The sequence below is a fragment of the Nerophis ophidion genome, linkage group LG17, assembly GCF_033978795.1.
Source record: "Nerophis ophidion isolate RoL-2023_Sa linkage group LG17, RoL_Noph_v1.0, whole genome shotgun sequence".
Classification (NCBI taxonomy): Eukaryota; Metazoa; Chordata; class Actinopteri; order Syngnathiformes; family Syngnathidae; genus Nerophis; species Nerophis ophidion.
Window position 1 is genome coordinate 41,454,076 of NC_084627.1, and position 19,147 is coordinate 41,473,222.

The window sequence follows — 19,147 nt, forward strand, 5'->3', positions numbered from 1 at the left end:
GGCTTGGCATTGTCTTGCTGAAATAAACAGGGGCGTCCATGATAACGTTGCTTGGATTACAACATATGTTGTTCCAAAACCTATACGGACCTTTCAGCATTAATGGTGCCTTAACATATGTGTAAGTTACCCATGCCTTGGGCACTAATACACCCCCATACCATCACACATGCTTGTTTTTGAACTTTGCGCCTATAACAATCCGGATGGTTATTTTCCTCTTTGTCCCGGAGGACACCACGTCCGCAGTTTCCAAATATAATTTGAAATGTGGACTCGTCAGACCACAGAACACTTTTCCACTTTACATCAGTCCATCTTGGATGAGCTCGGGCCCAGCAAAGCAGGCGGTGTTTCTGGGTGTTGTTGATGAATGGGTTTTGCTTTACATAGTAGAGTTTTAACATGCACTTACAGATGTAGCGACCAACTGTATATACTGACACTGGTTTTATGAAGTGTTGCTGAGCCAATGTGGTGATATCCTTTACACACTAATGTCGGTTTTTGAAGCAGTTCCGCCTGAGGGATCAAAGGTCTGTAATATCATCGCTTACGTGCAGTGATTTCTCCAGATTCTCTAAACATTTTGATGATTTTACGGACCGTAGATGGTAAAATCCCTAAATTCCATGCAATAGCTCGATGAGAAATGTTCTAAAACTGTTCAACAATTTGCTTACAAAGTGGTGATACAGACTAGTTTCACCTATTTGGGTTAAAAATATTTTATGCAAACCAGTAATGATAGTCTGAAAATGATGTGTTGTTGTTGAGTGACAGTGCTGTCCAAAACTCGGCAGAGTAACCATGTAATACTCTTCCATATCAGTAGGTGGCAGCAGGGAGCTAATTGCTTTGTAGATGTCGGAGACAGCGGTAGGCAGTGTGAAGGTAAAAAAAAGTGCCTAATGCTTAAACCAAAAATAAACAAAAGGGGAGTGTCCCTAAGAAAAGGCATTGAAGCTTAGGGAAGGCTATGCAGAACCAAACTAAAACTGAACTGGCTACAAAGTCAACAAAAACAGAATGCTGGACGACAGCAAAGACTTACTGTGGAGCAAAGCCGGCGTCCACAAAGTACATTCAAACATGACATAACAATCACTAATGTCCCTACAAAGAATGCAACATTCTTGATTGCTAAAACAAAGTAGATGCGGGAAATATCGCTCAAAGGTAGACATGAAACTGCTACAGGAAAATACCAAAAAAAAGAGCAAAAGCCACCAAAATAGGAGCGCAAGACATGAACACACAGGAAAACACCAAAAACGTCAAAATAAGTCACGGCGTGATGTGACAGGTGGTGACAGTACACCTACTTTGAGACAAGAGCTATAGTCATGCATGCTTGGTTATGCTTTAAATTCATACCCAACAATTGCGACAACGACTTTTTACTGTCAACTGAGTTTTGTTTTTTAATGATTTCTGCTGGTGGTGTGCCTCCGGATTTTTTCAATGCAAAAATGCGCCTTTGGCTCAAAAAAAGATTGAAAAACACTCTTCCAGTCTGCAGTGTCTGAATATGTTTAATGGGATTTTCTAAGCTGCTGCCGAAGAAGCAATCTCTGCGCCTGGATGACAGGAAACACCAATTGGACGCAGATATTGTCTTTCGCTATCAGAACAAAAGAGTGAATGGTTAACCTAAAATAAGGTTTTGTGCAGGACTAGATCAAATCTGTCATCAACACAAGTGACAAACCCGGATTTACCGTGCCAGCTTCCATTTGTAGTGAGACTTACATTGTGCTTCATTTGCTCGGTCACGTAAGGACATGGATAGTCCGTGGGAGGGTTATCTTTATACCTTGCATTAACTTGTTTGTCTTCAGGAACCTAAAGATAAACCAAGGGACGTTTCATCACAAGATGTAACATGAAAAAAGGTGGAGTAACTTTTAAAGAATGATTTTAAAGGCCTACTGAAATGAGATTTTCTTATTTAAACGGAGATAGCAGGTCCATTCTATGTGTCATACTTGATCATTTCGCGATATTGCCATATTTTTGCTGAAAGGATTTAGTAGAATACGCCGGATAGTCGAACCTCGGATTCAGGAGGAACAGTGTGGTTTTCGTCCTGGTCGTGGAACCGTGGACCAGCTCTAGACTCTCGGCAGGGTTCTTGAGGGTGCATGGGAGTTTGCCCAACCAGTCTACATGTGCTTTGTGGACTTGGAGAAGGCATTCGACCGTGTCCCTCGGGAAGTCCTGTGGGGAGTGCTCAGAGAGTATGGGGTATCGGACTTTCTGATTGTGGCAGTCCACTCCCTGTATGATCAGTGTCAGAGCTTGGTCCGCATTGCTGGCAGTAAGTCGGACACGTTTCCAGTGAGGCTTGGACTCCGCAAAGGCTGTCCTTTGTCACCCATTCTGTTCATAACTTTTATGGACAGAATTTCTAGGCGCAGTCAAGGCGTTGAGGGGTTCCGGTTTGGTGACCGCAGGATTAGGTCTCTGCTTTTTGCAGATGATGTGGTCCTGATGGCTTCATCTGACCGGGATCTTCAGCTCTCACTGGATCGGTTCGTGTGAAGCGACCGGAATGAGAATCAGCACCTCCAAGTCCGAGTCCAAGGTTCTCGCCCGGAAAAGGGTGGAGTGCCATCTCCGGGTTGGGGAAGAGACCCTGCCCCAAGTGGAGGAGTTCAAGTACCTAGGAGTCTTGTTCACGAGTGGGGGAAGAGTGGATCGTGAGATCGACAGGCGGATCGGTGCGGCGTCTTCAATAATGCGGACGTTGTACCGATCCGTTGTGGTGAAGAAGGAGCTGAGTCGGAAGGCAAAGCTCTCAATTTACCGGTCGATATACGTTCCCATCCTCACCTATGGTCATGAGCTTTGGGTCATGACCGAAAGGATAAGATCACGGGTACAAGCAGCCGAAATGAGTTTCCTCCGCCGTGTGGCGAGGCTCTCCCTTAGAGATAGGGTGAGAAGCTCTGCCATCCGGGAGGAACTCAAAGTAAAGCCGCTGCTCCTCCACATCGAGAGGAGCCAGATGAGGTGGTTCGGGCATCTGGTCAGGATGCCACCCGAACGCCTCCCTAGGGAGGTGTTTAGGGCACGTCCAACCGGTAGGAGGCCACGGGGAAGACCCAGGACACGTTGGGAAGACTATGTCTCCCGGCTGGCCTGGGAACGCCTCGGGATCCCCCGGGAAGAGCTAGACGAAGTGGCTGAGGAGAGGGAAGTCTGGGTTTCCCTGCTTAGGCTGTTGCCCCCGCGACCCGACCTCGGATAAGCGGAAGAAGATGGATGGATTTAATAGAAAACATCGACCATAAAGTTCGCCACTTTTGGTCGCTAATAAAAAAGCCTTGCCTGTACCGGAAGCAGCAGACGATATGCGCGTGACGTCACGGGTTGTGGAGCTCCTCACATCTGAACATTGTTTACAATCATGGCCACCAGCAGCGAGAGCGATTCGGACCGAGAAAGCGACGATTTCCCCATTAATTTGAGCAAGGATGAAGGATTCGTGGATGAGGAAAGTGAGAGTGAAGGACTATTAAAAAAAAAAAGACTATGCAGTGGGAGCGATTCAGATGTTATTAGACACATTTACTAGGATACTTCTGGAAAATCCCTTATCTGCTTATTGTGTTACTAGTGTTTTAGTGAGATTATATGGTCGTACCTGTACAACCTTAAGGTCGGCCCCGCACCTTTCTTCAACACCAGTCGACGGGTGGTGGCGATGCCCATCTCTGCCCTTCGCAAGGAACCTTCTTCGAAACACGATCTTTCAAAATGATCGCTGCATAATACACTGTACTTTGTGTGTGTGGTCCAATCCAACCGTGTTCGCTTGACCGCTCTGTTCCATAGTAAAGCTTCACCGTCATCTTTCGGGAATGTAAACAATGAAACACCGGCTGTGTTTGTGTTGCTAAAGGCGGCCGCAATACACCGCTTCCCACCTACAGCTTTCTTCTTTGACGTCTCCATTATTCATTGAACAAACTGCAAAAGATTCAGCAACAAAGAAGTCCAGAATACTGTGGAAATATGCGATGAAAAGAGACGACTTATAGCTGTGAACGGTCCTGGAAGAAAATGTCCTCTACAATGTGTGACGTCATACCGCGACTTTTTGCCTGCGCGAAATTTAAAATTGCAATTTAGTAAACTAAAAAGGCCGTATTGGCATGTGTTGCAATGTTAATATTTCATCATTGATATATAAACTATCAGACTGTGTGGTCGGTAGTAGTGGGTTTCAGTAGGCCTTTAAATACAAGTCTGAAAAGGAACTCTTACATTTCAGGGGAATCTTGACCACAGCGTGAATCTAAATAATCGTCATTTCAAATTTCTTGTCAATCTCTTCAAACGATGAAGAAGTCAGAAACATCTTTGTCGACCAACCAACTCACTGTATACTTTCAGTACAAAGAAAATGCAACATCTTGTGTACGGTACCAAACTGTAGCCCTTTTGTGGAAAATAAATATTAAGACTTACACTATATTAGTGGCCTTTCTTCTTTTTGTGGAATGATACATTATTTGGGTGAGTGATGTTGGGACATTAGACCAAGAAATGTCTTCCCCAAAGAATGTCTCATTCAAGGGGAAGAGTGGCCACCTGGAAGGTGAATAAGGGGGTGGCATAGCTAGGTTGGTAGAGTGGCCGTGCCAGCAACTTGAGGGTTGCAGGTTCGATTCCCGCTTCCGTCATCCTAGTCACTGCCGTTGTGTCCTTGGGCAAGGCACTTTACCCACCTCCTCCCAGTGCCACCCACACTGGTTTAAATGTAACTTAGATATTGGGTTTCACTATGTCAAGCGCTTTGAGTCACTAGAGAAAAGCGCTATATAAATATAATTCACTTCACTTCACTAACCAATAGGTGGCACAACAACTTGTTAGTGGTCATTCTTCTGAGTGTGGAATGAGACATTCTTTGGGGGGGAATGTCAGGACAATAAAAAAACACATTTTCCCCCTAAATAATGTCTAATTTCTAGTCCTTCACTCTCACTTTCCTCATCCACAAATCTTTCATCCTCGTTATTCAACCTTTTTTGAGCCAAGGCACATTTTTGCGTTGAAAAAATCCAGAGCCACACCACCAGCAGAAATCATTAAAAAACAAAACTCAGTTGACAGTAAAAAGTCGTTGTCGCAATTGTTGGATATGAATTCAAACCATAACAATGCATCACTATAGCTCTTGTCTCAAAGTAGGTGTACTGTCAACACCTATTCCATCACAAGGATGGAATAATCAACCCTCAACTCAACAATGAGTAGATGAGTGTTAGGTGTGTGTGTGTAAATAAATACTGAAATTCAAGTATTTCTTTTATTTTTTTATATATATATATATATATATATATATATATATATATATATATATATATATATATATATATATATATATATATATATAGCTAGAATTCACTGAAAATCAAGTATTTCTTATATATATATATATATATATATGCATATATACCTGCTGAATCTATGAATTTAGCGGTAAATATACTCCTCACCTCTTAACCACGCCCTGCCCTACACCACACACCCCCTCCCCACCCCCGACCACGCCCCCCACCGCACGAAATCGGAGGTCTCAAGGTTGGCAAGTATGCCACCAGACCTTCGCAACTTGGACTCATTATCCCTCTTCAAGTCAAGACTCAAAACACACCAATTCCGGACTTCTTATTCTTTGTAGTCATCTTATCTTATCTATCTTTGTTGTTATCATTGATGTTTTTATCCAATTTGATTTTATTGTTTTGATTTTGTACGGTGCCCTCGAGTGCCTAGAAAGGCGCCTTATAAATAAAATGTATTATTAGGGTCCGCCAAAAGGACTCCTTTGGGAGTCCTTTTGCGATGGGCCAAAGGACCCTATTGAATCTGTAAGGTTTTATTCTTTCTTTCTTTATAATTATTATTCCGCACCGTCGCGCTGTAATTTGACCCCCTTAACATGCTTCAAAACTCACCAAATTTGACACACACATCGGTATTGTGCGGCAGCCCAACTTATTAAGCAACCAAACCCCAAAATCAAAATTGCGCACTAGCGCATCCTAGGAAAAAAAAAAACAGACTGCTTGTAACTTCCGTTAGCAATGTCATAGAGACATGAAACAAAAACCATCATGTAGGGCTGACTTAGACCTAGATTTTATAATTTTACTTTCCAGGGTAAAAATCAACAAAAATTTTGCAAAAACCCATTCAAAGCAAAATTTTCGCAAAAAATGATACTTTTGCCTCTTTGAGCTGTAATTTGACCCCCTTAAAATGCTTCTAAACTCACCAAACTTGGCACACACATCAGGACTGGCAACAATTGCGCGCTAATGAAAAAAAACAAAGCCCAAAACCCAAGAAAACACAGCAAAAACTGCTCTTTGGAAGAAAACACAGACATCATTTGCTTGTAACTTCCAGTAAGAAGGCCGGAAAGACATTAAACAAAAACCTCTATCTAGGTCTCACTTAGACCAACATTTTTATAATTGACATCATTCAGCAAAAATCAACAGGAAGTTAAACATTACCCCTTCAAAATAAAAGTTTTGTAAAAACCTGTCACCTTTTTTCAAACATTATCTCCTCTGAGTGCGTTTGTCGTTTCGGCTTCAAACTCGCACAGGAGAGAGATTGAACTCTTCTGATTAAAATGTATTCACAGAGTTTTGATTACTGCTCCGGTTTTGATTTTACTCGCCTTCAAAGAACCCCTGCGCAAAGTTACCTAAAAAATGTCATTTTTGCCTCTTTGAGCTGTAATTTGACCCCCTTAAAATGCTTCTAAACTCACCAAACTTGGCACACACATCAGGACCGGCAAAAATTGCGATCTAATGAAAAAAACAAAGCCCAAAACTCAAAATTGCACTCTAGCGCAATTTTGGAATAAAACACAATAAAAACTGCTCTTAGGAAGAAAACACAGACATAATTTGCTTGTAACTTCCAGTAGGAATGCCGGAAAGACATGAAACAAAAACCTCTATGTAGGTCTCACTTACACCTACATTTTAATAATTGACATCATTCAGCAAAAATCAACAGGAAGTTAAAAATTACCCCTTCAAAATAAAAGTTTGTAAAAACCTGTCACTTTTTTTCAAACATTATCTCCTCTGAGCGCGTTTGTCGTGTCGGCTTCAAACTCACACAGGAGAGAGATTAAACCTTTCTGATTAAAAGTTATTCACAGAGTTTGATTACTGCTCCGGTTTTGATTTCATGCGCCTTTACGCTACCTAAAAAATGTCATTTTTGCCTCTTTGAGCTGTAATTTGACCCCCTTAAAATGCTTCAAAGTGCAAGTTAAAGCTCTACTATGCAAAGCGAAAGCCATTTATCAACAACATCCAGAAACGCCGAGCTGTAATTTGACCCCCTTAACGTGCTTCGAAACTCACCAAATTTTACACACACATCTGGACTGGCGAAAATTGCCATCTAGTAAAAAACCAAACCCCATAAATCTAAATTGCGCTCTAGCGCCTCCTAGGAAATAACACGGACAAAACCGCTTGTAACTTCTGTTAGGAATGTTGTAGAGACATGAAACAAAAACCTCTATGTAGGTCTGACTTAGACCAGGGCTTGGGTCGTGGGGGCAGCAGCCAAAGGCGGGCCCGACCAACGCTGCTTGCATTTTTAATTATTATTATTATTATTATTAGTGTCATTTTCTTCCGTGTGCCAACATTGCAGGGTGTGTGCGTGGTAAACAACTTCAAAGGCGTCCACGGCGCGGCAACTCAACGGAAGAGCGAAGACTACCGCGGCCTCCCCCTGATGACCTTCCCCCGCGTGGAGAGTCCTCTGGAGACCCTCAGTGCACAGGTAGCTCGCACAAACACACAATCTATTCTTTTCGTTAATTGGCAGCGTTCCCTCAAGGCTTTCAGGCTCTATTTGCGGATACTTAATTCCCTGCAATCTGCAATTTGTCATGGTTGAGGCCTTAGCGAGACGGAAAGTGCTTTTCTTTCTTTCTTTACAAATGACTCTTGGAGCGAGCGCAGGCATGAGCGTATGTGCATGCACCTTGTCTGCGTCTCCCCGATGAAGCACTAACACCAGCTCCTCTCCCTCTCACACATGCTCCCAATGACCTTTTTCTCCCGTCCTCCCGCATCCATCTGCAGAACCACTCGGCGTCAATGACGGAGGTCACATGACTAAGGGGGCAGCACCGGGTCACGTTTGCGTCTCCACAGCACTTCCAGACACAATGACAAGGACGCATGCGGCGTGGCTCCGATTGCTTAACAAAAACCAAACACTGTTGTATTGTCTAGTTCACGCCCGGGCGGGGCAAAGTCCAACCTGTTTGGGCTCCGGTATTCCAAACAAGCACGGATTGTTTCTCCATTCAAGTCATTGCCACATGGGAGCTCTTCTGTTTTCCGTTGAACGATGGTGTTTTTGCACATTCGGTATGAGCGATGGCTGTAACCCACCTGCACACCTCCGTGTTACATCACATCCTGTCAGGTGACTTTCCTGTGTTGTCTCTCTCCTACGCCCCCCACCTTTCCCCGAGTCTGAAAATGTACAATAAGCAACGTTGATGTTGTCATTCTGTGATGTTTTGTCATTTGTACAGAAGAAAAAAAATGCAACTGTTCTTTTTATGATGGCTGTATATTATCAATTGACCTTGTCAGGTCGGATTTTGTAAAGATTTTTGTTAATCTGTTCAATAACGATCCTTTCGGACCCGTTTGCCTGCTGTCAACTTTGATATGTTTTGGTATCATAATCCTACCCGCCCAGCGCTGGATTATAAAACACATTCGGCTGCAACTACAGCGGGGCAAAAAAGTATTTAGTCAGCCACCGATTGTGCAAGTTCCCCCACTTAAAATGATGACGGAGGTCTGTAATTTTCATCATAGGTACACTTCAACTGCGAGAGACAGAATGTGAAAAAAAAATCCAGGAATTCACATTGTAGGAATTTTAAAGAATTTATTTGTAAATTATGGTGGTATCTGTGTTGGCCCTGCGATGAGGTGGCGACTTGTCCAGGGTGTACCCCGCCTTCCGCCCGATTGTAGCTGAGATAGGCGCCAGCGCCCCCCGCGACCCCGACCGGGAATAAGCGGCAGAAAATGGATGGATGGATGGATTATGGTGGAAAAGAAGTATTTGGTCAACCATTCAAAGCTCTCACTGATAGAAGGAGGTTTTGGCTCAAAATCTCACGATACATGGCCCCATTCATTCTTTCCTTAACACGGATCAATCGTCCTGTCCCCTTAGCAGAAAAACAGCCCCAAAGCATGACATTTCCACCCCCATGCTTCACAGTAGGTATGGTGTTCTTGTGATACAACTCAATATTCTTTTTCCTCCAAACACGACGAGTTGAGTTTATGCCAAAAAGTTCTATTTTGGTTTCATCCGACCACATGACATTTTCCCAATCTTCTGCTGTATCATCAACTTCAGACGGGCCTGGACATGCACTGGCTTAAGCAGGGGGACACGTCTGGCACTGCAGGATATGATTCCCTGTTGGCGTAGTGTGTTACTGATGGTGACCTTTGTTACTTTGGTCATTCACCAGGTCCCCCCGTGTGGTTCTGGGATTTTTGCTCACCGTTTTCATGATCATTTTGACCCCACGGGATGAGATCTTGCGTGGAGCCCCAGATAAAGGGAGATTATCAGTGATCTTGTATGCCTTCCATTTTCTGACAATTGCTCCCACACCAAGCTGCTTGCCTATTGTACATTCACTCTTCCCAGTCTGGTGCAGGTCTACAATTATTTTCCTGGTGTCCTTAGACAGCTTTTTGGTCTTGGCCATAGTGGAGTTTGGAGTCTGACTGTTTGAGGCTGTGGACAGGTGTCTTTTATACGGATAATGAGTTCAAACAAGTGCCAGTAATACAGGTAACGAGTGGAGGACATACTAGCTTCTTAAAGAAGAAGTTACAGGTCTGTGAGAGCCACCATAATTTACAAAAAAAATCTTTAAAATTCCTACAATGTGAATTCCTGGATTGTTTTTCCACATTCTGTCCCTCACAGTTGAAGTGTACCTATGATGAAAATTACAGACCTCTGTCATCATTTTAAGTGGGAGAACTTGCACAATCGGTGGCTGACTAAATACTTTTTTGCCCCACTATATCTCCTGTATCTCGACATTCTCTCATCCAGGTCCTGGTAACCTGCAAAGGTTGAATCGAGTCAACTGGACTACTCTTGTTTGGTGGGCAAAACAACTCGTTAGAATGGAAGGAGACCGCATTTGGGGGAGATGTCAGCACATTAGACAAACAGAGAGGTCATTGTTAGTGACCACTCTTCCCACAGAATGAGACCGTATTTGGGCAGACAAACCCAACACCGCCGGCAAAAATTGTCTCAATCCATGGAAAGAGTGGCCATTGACAAGCCGTTTTTCATTGGTGGCAAAAACTTTGCAGCGTGGAATGAGACATTCGTTGGGTAGAGGTGTCAGGACTTTAGACAAACAAATCCCTCCTGCACAGATTGGAGGAAGTGTGGCCACTGACAGGATTTTTCACCACCAAGAATACTCATTTGTCGACTTGTCAGCGGACATTCTTTGGAGTTGTCAGCACATTAGAGGAACACATCTCCCCCGCACAGATTGTCTCGTTCCATAGGAAGAGTGGCCAAAGATGATCTGTTTTGGCGAACCCATTTGTGGCAAAACAACTTGTTATTGGCGCTTCTTCCTCAGGGAGAGATGCATTTTTTCAAATGTCTTGACATCTCTGCCCCAAATATTGTATCATTCCAAACTAGGAAGTGAGCACTCTTCCCAGAGAAATGTCAGGACATTAAACAACATTTCTACCTTGCATAATGTCTCATTCCACACGAATACAGATGGCCACTTACAAGTTGTTTTTATTTTAATGTCCTGACATCTTTTGCCACAAATGGTCTGATTCCATGAGATAAGTATCCACTAACCAATGACTTACACACCTTCATGGTGGCAAAACAAATTGTTGTTGGTCAATCTTATCATGGAATGAGACAATCTTTAGTGAGGAGACGTTTGTTTAACGTGTTAACATCTAATTCTCATACAAACCCCGTTTCCATTAGAGTTGAGAAATTGTGTTAGATGTAAATATGAACGGAATACAATGATTTGCAAATCCTTTTCAACCCATATTCAGTTGAATGCACTACAAAGACAACATATTTGATGTTCAAACTCATAAACAAATAATAATTAACTTTGAATTTCATGGCTGCAACACGTGCAAAAGTAGTTGGGAAAGGGCATGTTCACCACTGGGTTACATCACCTTTTCTTTTAACAACACTCAATAAACGTTTGGGAACTGAGGAAACTAATTGTTGAAGCTTTGAAAGTGGAATTCTTTCCCATTCTTGTTTTATGTAAAGCTTTAGTCGTTCAACAGTCCGGGGTCTCCGCTGTCGTATTTTACGCTTCATAATGCGCCACACATTTCCGATGGGAGACAAGTCTGGACTGCAGTCCGGCCAGGAAAGTTCCCGTACTCTTTTACTACGAAGCCACGCTGTTGTAACACGTGGCTTGGAATTGTCTTGCTGAAAAAAGCAGGGGCGTCCATGATAACGTTGCTTGGATGACAACATATGTTGCTCCAAAACCTGTATGGACCTTTCAGCATTAATGGTGCCTTCACAGATGTGTAAGTTACCCATGCCTTGGGCACTAATACACCCCCATACCATCACAGATGCTGGCTTTTGAACTTTGCGCCTATAACAATCCGAATAGTGAAGTGAAGTGAATTATATTTATATAGCGCTTTTTCTCTAGTGACTCAAAGCGCTTTACATAGTGAAACCCAATATCTAAGTTACATTCAAACCAGTGTGGGTGGCACTGGGAGCAGGTGGGTAAAGTGTCTTGCCCAAGGACACAACGGCAGTGACTAGGATGGCGGAAGCGGGAATCGAACCTGCAACCCTCAAGTTGCTGGCACGGCCACTCTACCAACCGAGCTAAACCGCCCCATAGTTGTTCCGTAGGACACCACGTCCACGGTTTCCAAATATAATTTGAAATATGGACTCGTCAGACCACAGAACACCTTTTCACTTTGCATTAGTCCATCTTAGATGATCTCGGGCCCAGTGAAGTCTGGGTGTTGGGGTGTTGTTGATAAATGGGTTTGGCTTTGCATAGTAGAGTTTTAACTTGCACTTACAGATGTAGCGACCAACTGTTGTTACTGACGACAGCGGTTTTATGAAGTGTTCCTGAGCCCATGTGGTGATATTCTTTACACACTGATGTCGGTTTTTGATACAGTACCGCCTTAGAGATCAAAGGTCTGTAATATCATCGCTTACGAGCAGTGATTTCTCCAGATTCTCTGAACCTTTTGATGATTTTACAGACCGTAGATGGTAAAATCCCTAAATTCCTTGCAATAGCTCGCTGAGAAATGTTCTTCTAAAACTGTTCGACAATTTTCTTATAAAGTGGTGACCCTCGGCCCGTCCTTGTTTGTGATTTACTTAACATTTCATGGAAGCTGCTTTTATACCCAATCATGGCACCCACCTGTTCCCAATTAGCCTGCACACCTGTGGGATGTTCCAAATAAGTGTTTGATGAGCATTTCTCAACTCTATCAGTATTTATTGCCATATTTCCCAACTTCTTTGTCACGTGTTGCTGGCATCAAATTCTAAAATGAATGATTATTTGCAAACAAAAAAATGTTTATCAGTATGAACATCAAATATGTTGTCTTTGTAGCATATTAAACTGAATATGGGTTTGAAAATGATTTGCAAATCATTGTATTCTGTTTATATTTACATCTAACACAATTTCCCAACTCACATGGAAACGGGGTTTGTAAATACGGAAACTTCATACCTAGAATTTGGAGCTGTAGAAACGTTTTGGGTGACCCGTAAAATGTCCAGTTGCTTCAATTCAATTATATACTGTATTTCTGTCCTGGATTTGTTTGTTTTTTTCTTTAGGGCAAATTCTCTTAAAAGTGTTTATGTTGGGCTAGCCTGTAGCACAACACTCCATTTAAATCCTGCTCGACAGAAACATCAAATACACTTTTGTGTCTGGTAGATTATTTTATGTCATGTGCCAACTCATTTTGAACCGTTGGGAAGCGTTTTTATTCACTTTTGAAAGAAAGAATGCCCCGTTGTAAGGAACATCCAGTTATGGAAAGAACAGCACAACTGTAAAACTATTGCTCTTGACTCTTGTTGGGGTTTAATGGTGGATTGATGTCAAAAAACCAATCAGGAGTCTTAGCAGTCCGAGGAAAAAAAACACACAACAACCTGCTGTGGGATGGCCTTCCACTCCTCCACCAGGAACTGTGAAGTGAAGTCAAACAACATGATTTTCTAGCATGAAAAGTAGATTTGGGGTCTAAGTCCGGACAGTTGGCAGACTTCTGCACATATTGTGGTGTCTGAAGACTAGAACTCTTCACATCAAGAGCAGACAACCGTGTTTCCCTATCAATCTGTTAGGGGGCGCTGATTGCCGAGGAGCAATCGCATCTAATAAGTGTCTTTGATTTGACATCGGAGACTAATTAGAAGTCTTTCTAAAGCTTCTTTGAAATTGCAGACCGCAGGGCTGCCAACATTTGATGTTTGCAACCCGGGAGATTTTTCAGCACCCGACTGCCGACGAACAACAACAACACCCGCCCTAGATTGTCGTGGTTCATGCAAGGATTCCGTAACTTGCGCTACCAGAGATTTATTATTATTATTCTCATTTTACGGGAAACTATTCAAAATGTAAGGCAATTAGTCTAGGAGAAGGATCTCTGATATAAAATACCCCTTCCAACCCGCACCAAAGGTGTAGGCTAATAACCAGCATGAAAAGTAGGCCAAGAAGACGGCCCCCAGTCCCAACAGTTCCAGACCAAGATGGCGGTTCGTTAAGGCAAGGAACAGGGGGTGCTAAGGAGCAGCTAGAGATCGTTCACAATGACAGAAACATGCTGAGGCTTTCGTCCAGCAGTGGACTAACAACGGCTGATGATGATGATGATTCAAAATGGAAAGGCAACAGGGAAATGGTAGTTTTTAGATAACATCTCCGGGTTGGGGAGGAGACCCTGCCCCAAGTGGAGGAGTTCAAGTACCTAGGAGAATTGTTCACGGGTCAGGGAAGAGTGGATCGTGAGATCGACAGGCGGATCGGTGTGGCGTCTTCAGTAATGCGGACGCTGTATCGATCCGTTGTGGTGAAGAAGGAGCTGAGCCGGAAGGCAAAGCTCTCAATTTATCGGTCGATCCACGTTCCCATCCTCACCTATGGTCATGAGCTTTGGGTCATGACCGAAAGGATAAGATCACGGGTACAAGCGACCGGAATGAGTTTCCTCCACCGAGATAGGGTGAGAAGCTCCGTCATCCGGGAGGAACTCAAAGTAAAGCCGCTGCTCCTTCACATCGAGAGAAGCCAGATGAGGTGGTTCGGGTATCTGGTCAGGATGCCACCTGAACGCCTCCCTAGGGAGGTGTTTAGGGCACGTCCGACCGGTAGGAGGCCACGGGGAAGACCCAGGACACTTTGGGAAGACCATGTCTCCCGGTTGGCCTGGGAACGCCTCGGGATCCCCCAGGAAGAGCTAGACGAAGTGGCTGGGGAGAGGGAAGTCTGGGTTTCCCTGCTTAGGCTGCTGCCCCCGCGACCCGACCTCGGATAATCAGAAGAAGATGGATGGATGGATCTTCAGATTGTGTAGTCTGGTAGTTCTATCGATTCCGAGAGGCCCTGAATGTGTCCTGACTGCTGATTGGATGAGTAAGGAAAGAAGGCAAGGACAGGGGTGATGGAGCCAGTGTGTGTGTGTGTGTTTCTGGGAGCGGGGGTGGACTGATGAGAATGTCCATCCATCCATTTTCTACCGCTTATTCCCTTTTGGGGTCGCGGGGGGCGCTGGCGCCTATCTCAGCTACAATCGGGCGGAAGGCGGGGTACACCCTGGACAAGTCGCCATCTCATCGCAGGGCCAACACAGATAGACAGACAACATTCACACTCACATTCACACACTAGGGCCAATTTAGTGTTGCCAATCAACCTATCCCCAGGTGCATGTCTTTGGAAGTGGGAGGAAGCCGGAGTACCCGGAGGGAACCCACGCATTCACGGGGAGAACATGCAAACTCCACACAGAAAGATCCCGCGCCTGGATTTGAACCCAGGACTGCAGGAACTTCGTATTGTGAGGCAGACGCACTAACCCCTCTGCCACCGTGAAGCCCTGATGAGAATGTCCGGAAAATGTTTTATATCCACACAATATGGGGGATTTTTAATGTTAGACTCTGCCCGAGTTTTGAGTTTGGACACTCAGAGGCCAGGTCCTTCTGAAAGATTTCAAGGAGAACTGAACTTTTTTTGTTGCAATTTTGGAAATCTTTCACATTCATAATGGAAGACGTGACGATGGATGTGTTTCTTTTTTTGCATTTTAAATATTGAATCACTGCGATGAGGTGGCGACTTGTCTTCCGCCGGATTGTAGCTGAGATAGGCACTAGCGCCCCCCGCGACCTCCCAAAAGGGAATAAGCGGTAGAAAATGGATTGATATATTGAATCAATGCGATCAAAAGTCCGCCTACAAAGCTCTTAAAAATACATCCAATCCCCTCTATTGTGTTTGTGTTGCTAAAGGCGGCCGCAATAGACCGCTTCCCACCTACATCTTTCTTCTTTGACGTCTCCATTATTCATTGAACAAATTGCAAAAGATTCAGCAACACAGATGTCCAGAATACCGTGTAATTATGCGATTAAAGCAGGCGACTTATAGCTCGGATCGGTGCCGGATCAAAATGTCCGCTACAATCCGTGCAATTTAGTAAACTGAACCGGCCGTATTGGCATGTGTTCATCATTAATATATAAACTATCAGACTGCGTGGTCGGTAGTAGTGGGTTTCAGTAGGAATTTAAAGTTAGTTTGAAGTGTATATTTGCTAGAATGTTCCAACATTAACTTCAGTCTACTGCACAATCCCACAAAGTTGGCAGCTCTGCAGACGCATAACCCCCCAACCACCATGTTGCCCTCTTAAAGCTCTACACCTTTAGAGTTCCACTTCTTGGAGCAGACTGACTGGGGCGGCATAGCTCGGTTGGTAGAGTAGCCGTGCCAGCAACTTGAGGGTTACAGGTTCGATTCCCGCTTGTGCCATCTTAGTTTCTGCCGTTGTGTCCTTGGGCAAGACACTTTACCCACCTGCTCCCAGTGCCACCCACACTGGTTTAAATGTAACTTAGATATTGGGTGTCACTATGTAAAGCACTTTGAGTCACTTGAGAAAAGCGCTATATAAATATAATTCACTTCACTTCACCACAGGTGCTTGATTGTGGCCCTTGGAAGATCCAAACAAGAGTCGGAAGCTGTTAGTAGACTTTTACATCCGCACAAAAAACTTCATCATCCTTGCCTTGTTCCTTACAAACGGGACATCATTTCAAGAAGTATTTCCAATGGTGTAAAACAGGGGTCTCAAACACGTGGCCCGCGTGCCAATTGCGGCCCGCGAGACCTTATTTTGCGACCCGCACCTTAATGTGAAAATTTAATGTTGGTGTGGCCCGCGAGTTTTATATGAATGGTGCTTTACAACGTCATACTTGCATACCCTCGATTTTATCGGGAGACTCCCAATTTTCAGTGCCCCTCCAGTGGTAATCATGCTCCCGAATTTCACCCTAACAAAACAATATTAAGGGGACACCGTGGAGGCACTGCCTTTAGAGTCCTCGAAAACCTGTACACACAGCGTGCCAACCCAGCCATATGTTGTATTTGCCTTCTGTAGACGCGGTAAGCCACTGTAAGACATAGTTGATCAACAGCCATACAGGTCACACTGAGGGTGGCCGTATAAACAACTTTAACACTGTTACAAATATGCGCCACACTGTGAACCCACACCAAACAAGAATGACCAACACATTTTGGGAGAACATCCGCACCGTAACACAACATAATAAAATACCCAGAATCCAATGCAGCCCTAACTCTTCCGGGCTACAATATACACCCCCCACTACCTCTCAACTCTGCCCCCTATTGTAGCCTGGAAGAGTTACGGCTGCATTGAATTCTGGGTATTTGTTCTGTTGTGTTTATGTTGTGTTACGGTGCGGATTGTTGCGATCCGTTACTCAGATCTTCACATATTGTTTATTGTTCCACTGTTGTCTCATTCTCCGTCCGACCCGCTTACTTCCTGTTTAGTCAGTCACCTTGGTTACTCATTAGTTCACCTGCTACTCACAGTCCCGCACGCCTGCTACAGTTAATCACCTTCACTTTATAAGCCTTCCTCTTTTCTTTGTTCAGGCTGGGTTCATAATTTGCTTTCACGCAACGAGTTACGCCTGCATTTTTCTCGCTAGCTTTGCACGCTAAGCCATTGTTTATTCCAGCTCTCATGCAGTATGTTTTGTTTTTCTCTTTTATGTGCCTACGTGCCAGTTTAGTTTTCATTATTGTATATCCTAGTTCTCATGCTAGCGTTTTTTGTTTGCTTTTTTATTAGCTCCGGTGTTTTTGTTCATAGCTTTTTTTTTGTAGAATAAATTTGTTACATCTTACCTTTGCCGTGTTCCATTTCGACACATACACGATGCCGAACAGGCGTAATACGGATGTTCTCCCAAAATGTGTTTGTCATTCTTGTTTGGTGTGGGTTCACAGTGTGGCGTATATTTTTAACAGTGATAAAGTTGCTTATATGGCCACCTTCAGTGTGACTTGTATGGCTGTTGATCAAGTCTGTCTTGCAGTCACTGGGTCGGCGCAATGTTTGTAAGGCGGAAAAGCGGACGAGATGGCAGATTGTAGAGGACGCTAAAGGCAGTGCCATCACGGCACACCCTTAATTTGTTCTCTGGGTGAAAACCGGGAGAATGATTGCCCCGGGAGATTGTCGGGAGGGTCACTGATATTCGGGTGTTTCTCGGAAAGATCGCAAGAGTCGGCAAGTATGTTGCTAGGGCGGGAAAGCCATTCAATGAAAGGTGAATTCATTAAAAAGCGCATGTTCGATTTTTTTAATAAATCTTTTCTTGCGGCCCAGCCTCACCCAGTTTCTGCATCCAGTGGCCCCCAGGTAAATTGAGTTTGAGACCCCTGGTGTAAAATGTAGTTGCGGTAAAATAAGAATGTCTGATTTGTTTGGAGACATAAAGGAGAAAATCTTAAGTCTTGCTAAAGACCATAGCCCAGTTTTTGTTGGATTACCTTTCCAAAGGTGAACCCGGCTAACGAGCGCTTCACCTTTCCTCCTCGAGGTGCCCCTCCCCCACCTAGCAGTGGATTGTGACGCCATGTTGTGACTCCGTTTCCTACCGGAAGAAAAAGGGCCCAGCATGAAGAGAGAAGTCCAGATGTTTTATAAATATTCATGATGTGAATGATACTCTTTCAAAATGGTGATTATTATAATTGTCTTTCATGATGACTTTCATTCCAAATGCTGCAAATATTTTATTGACTTGGTTTGTTGTCAAATTAAAATAGTCTGTAGCAACCGAGTGTGCTTGTTTGTCTTCCACAATGTGTCGAAAAATAATCTTTTATATTAAAGTGGGTCTACGTATAACCATTGTGCATTCAATACTTGACTATCCAAACAATACACCGCCTCATGTTCTACTTTTGCTCTTCAGGGAGGAAACATTCTCCGGTTTCAATACCTTAAATTCATGTTTAAATGTAAATAAGGAGTAAAATATTTCAGTTGAAAAAAGGTATTTTAATGTGTCATTTCTAGCCAAATAAAAAGTAACCATAACTCAAAATTTGATATTGTGTTATATTATCTAATCTAACTGCAAGCTTAATACATACAGTATTTGTGACGGACTCCTGCCGTCGTCGTGCGGGTTCCATGGACCATCAAGGAAGGACATTGCTTTGCAGGTTTGACTCTTGTTTATTTTTCAATAACACAAGCTTTGTCTTTTGGTCAGATCGCTTTTCAGCTCGTTCCTCGCTTGCTTTCAGTCTGTCGCTGTCTGCGGCTCGCTCTCGGTCGTTTTCGCTCGTCAGGTTCTGCTGCTGGTTCTCCTACTCCTTCTGCCATGATCCCACCTCCTTATCCCCTTTTATACAGCCAGAGGA

At 43.8% G+C, this 19,147-nt stretch overlaps 1 protein-coding gene across 2 annotated transcripts in view; it reads left to right on the plus strand.

Moving 5' to 3' along the window:
* Positions 1 to 18,559, plus strand: part of plppr1 (phospholipid phosphatase related 1) — a 128,845-nt gene extending 110,286 nt beyond the window's left edge. The window contains exons 7-8 of one of the 2 annotated variants that reach the window (XM_061876975.1): positions 7,708 to 7,839; positions 18,316 to 18,559. In XM_061876975.1, coding sequence (XP_061732959.1) covers positions 7,708 to 7,839; positions 18,316 to 18,360 — 177 coding nt within the window. In that variant the 3' untranslated portion in view covers positions 18,361 to 18,559. Of the gene's footprint in view, positions 1 to 7,707; positions 7,840 to 8,144; positions 8,859 to 18,315 lie in introns of those variants that run through there. The other variant, XM_061876976.1, reaches the window with a different exon arrangement.
* The last annotated feature ends 588 nt before the right edge of the window (positions 18,560 to 19,147 follow it).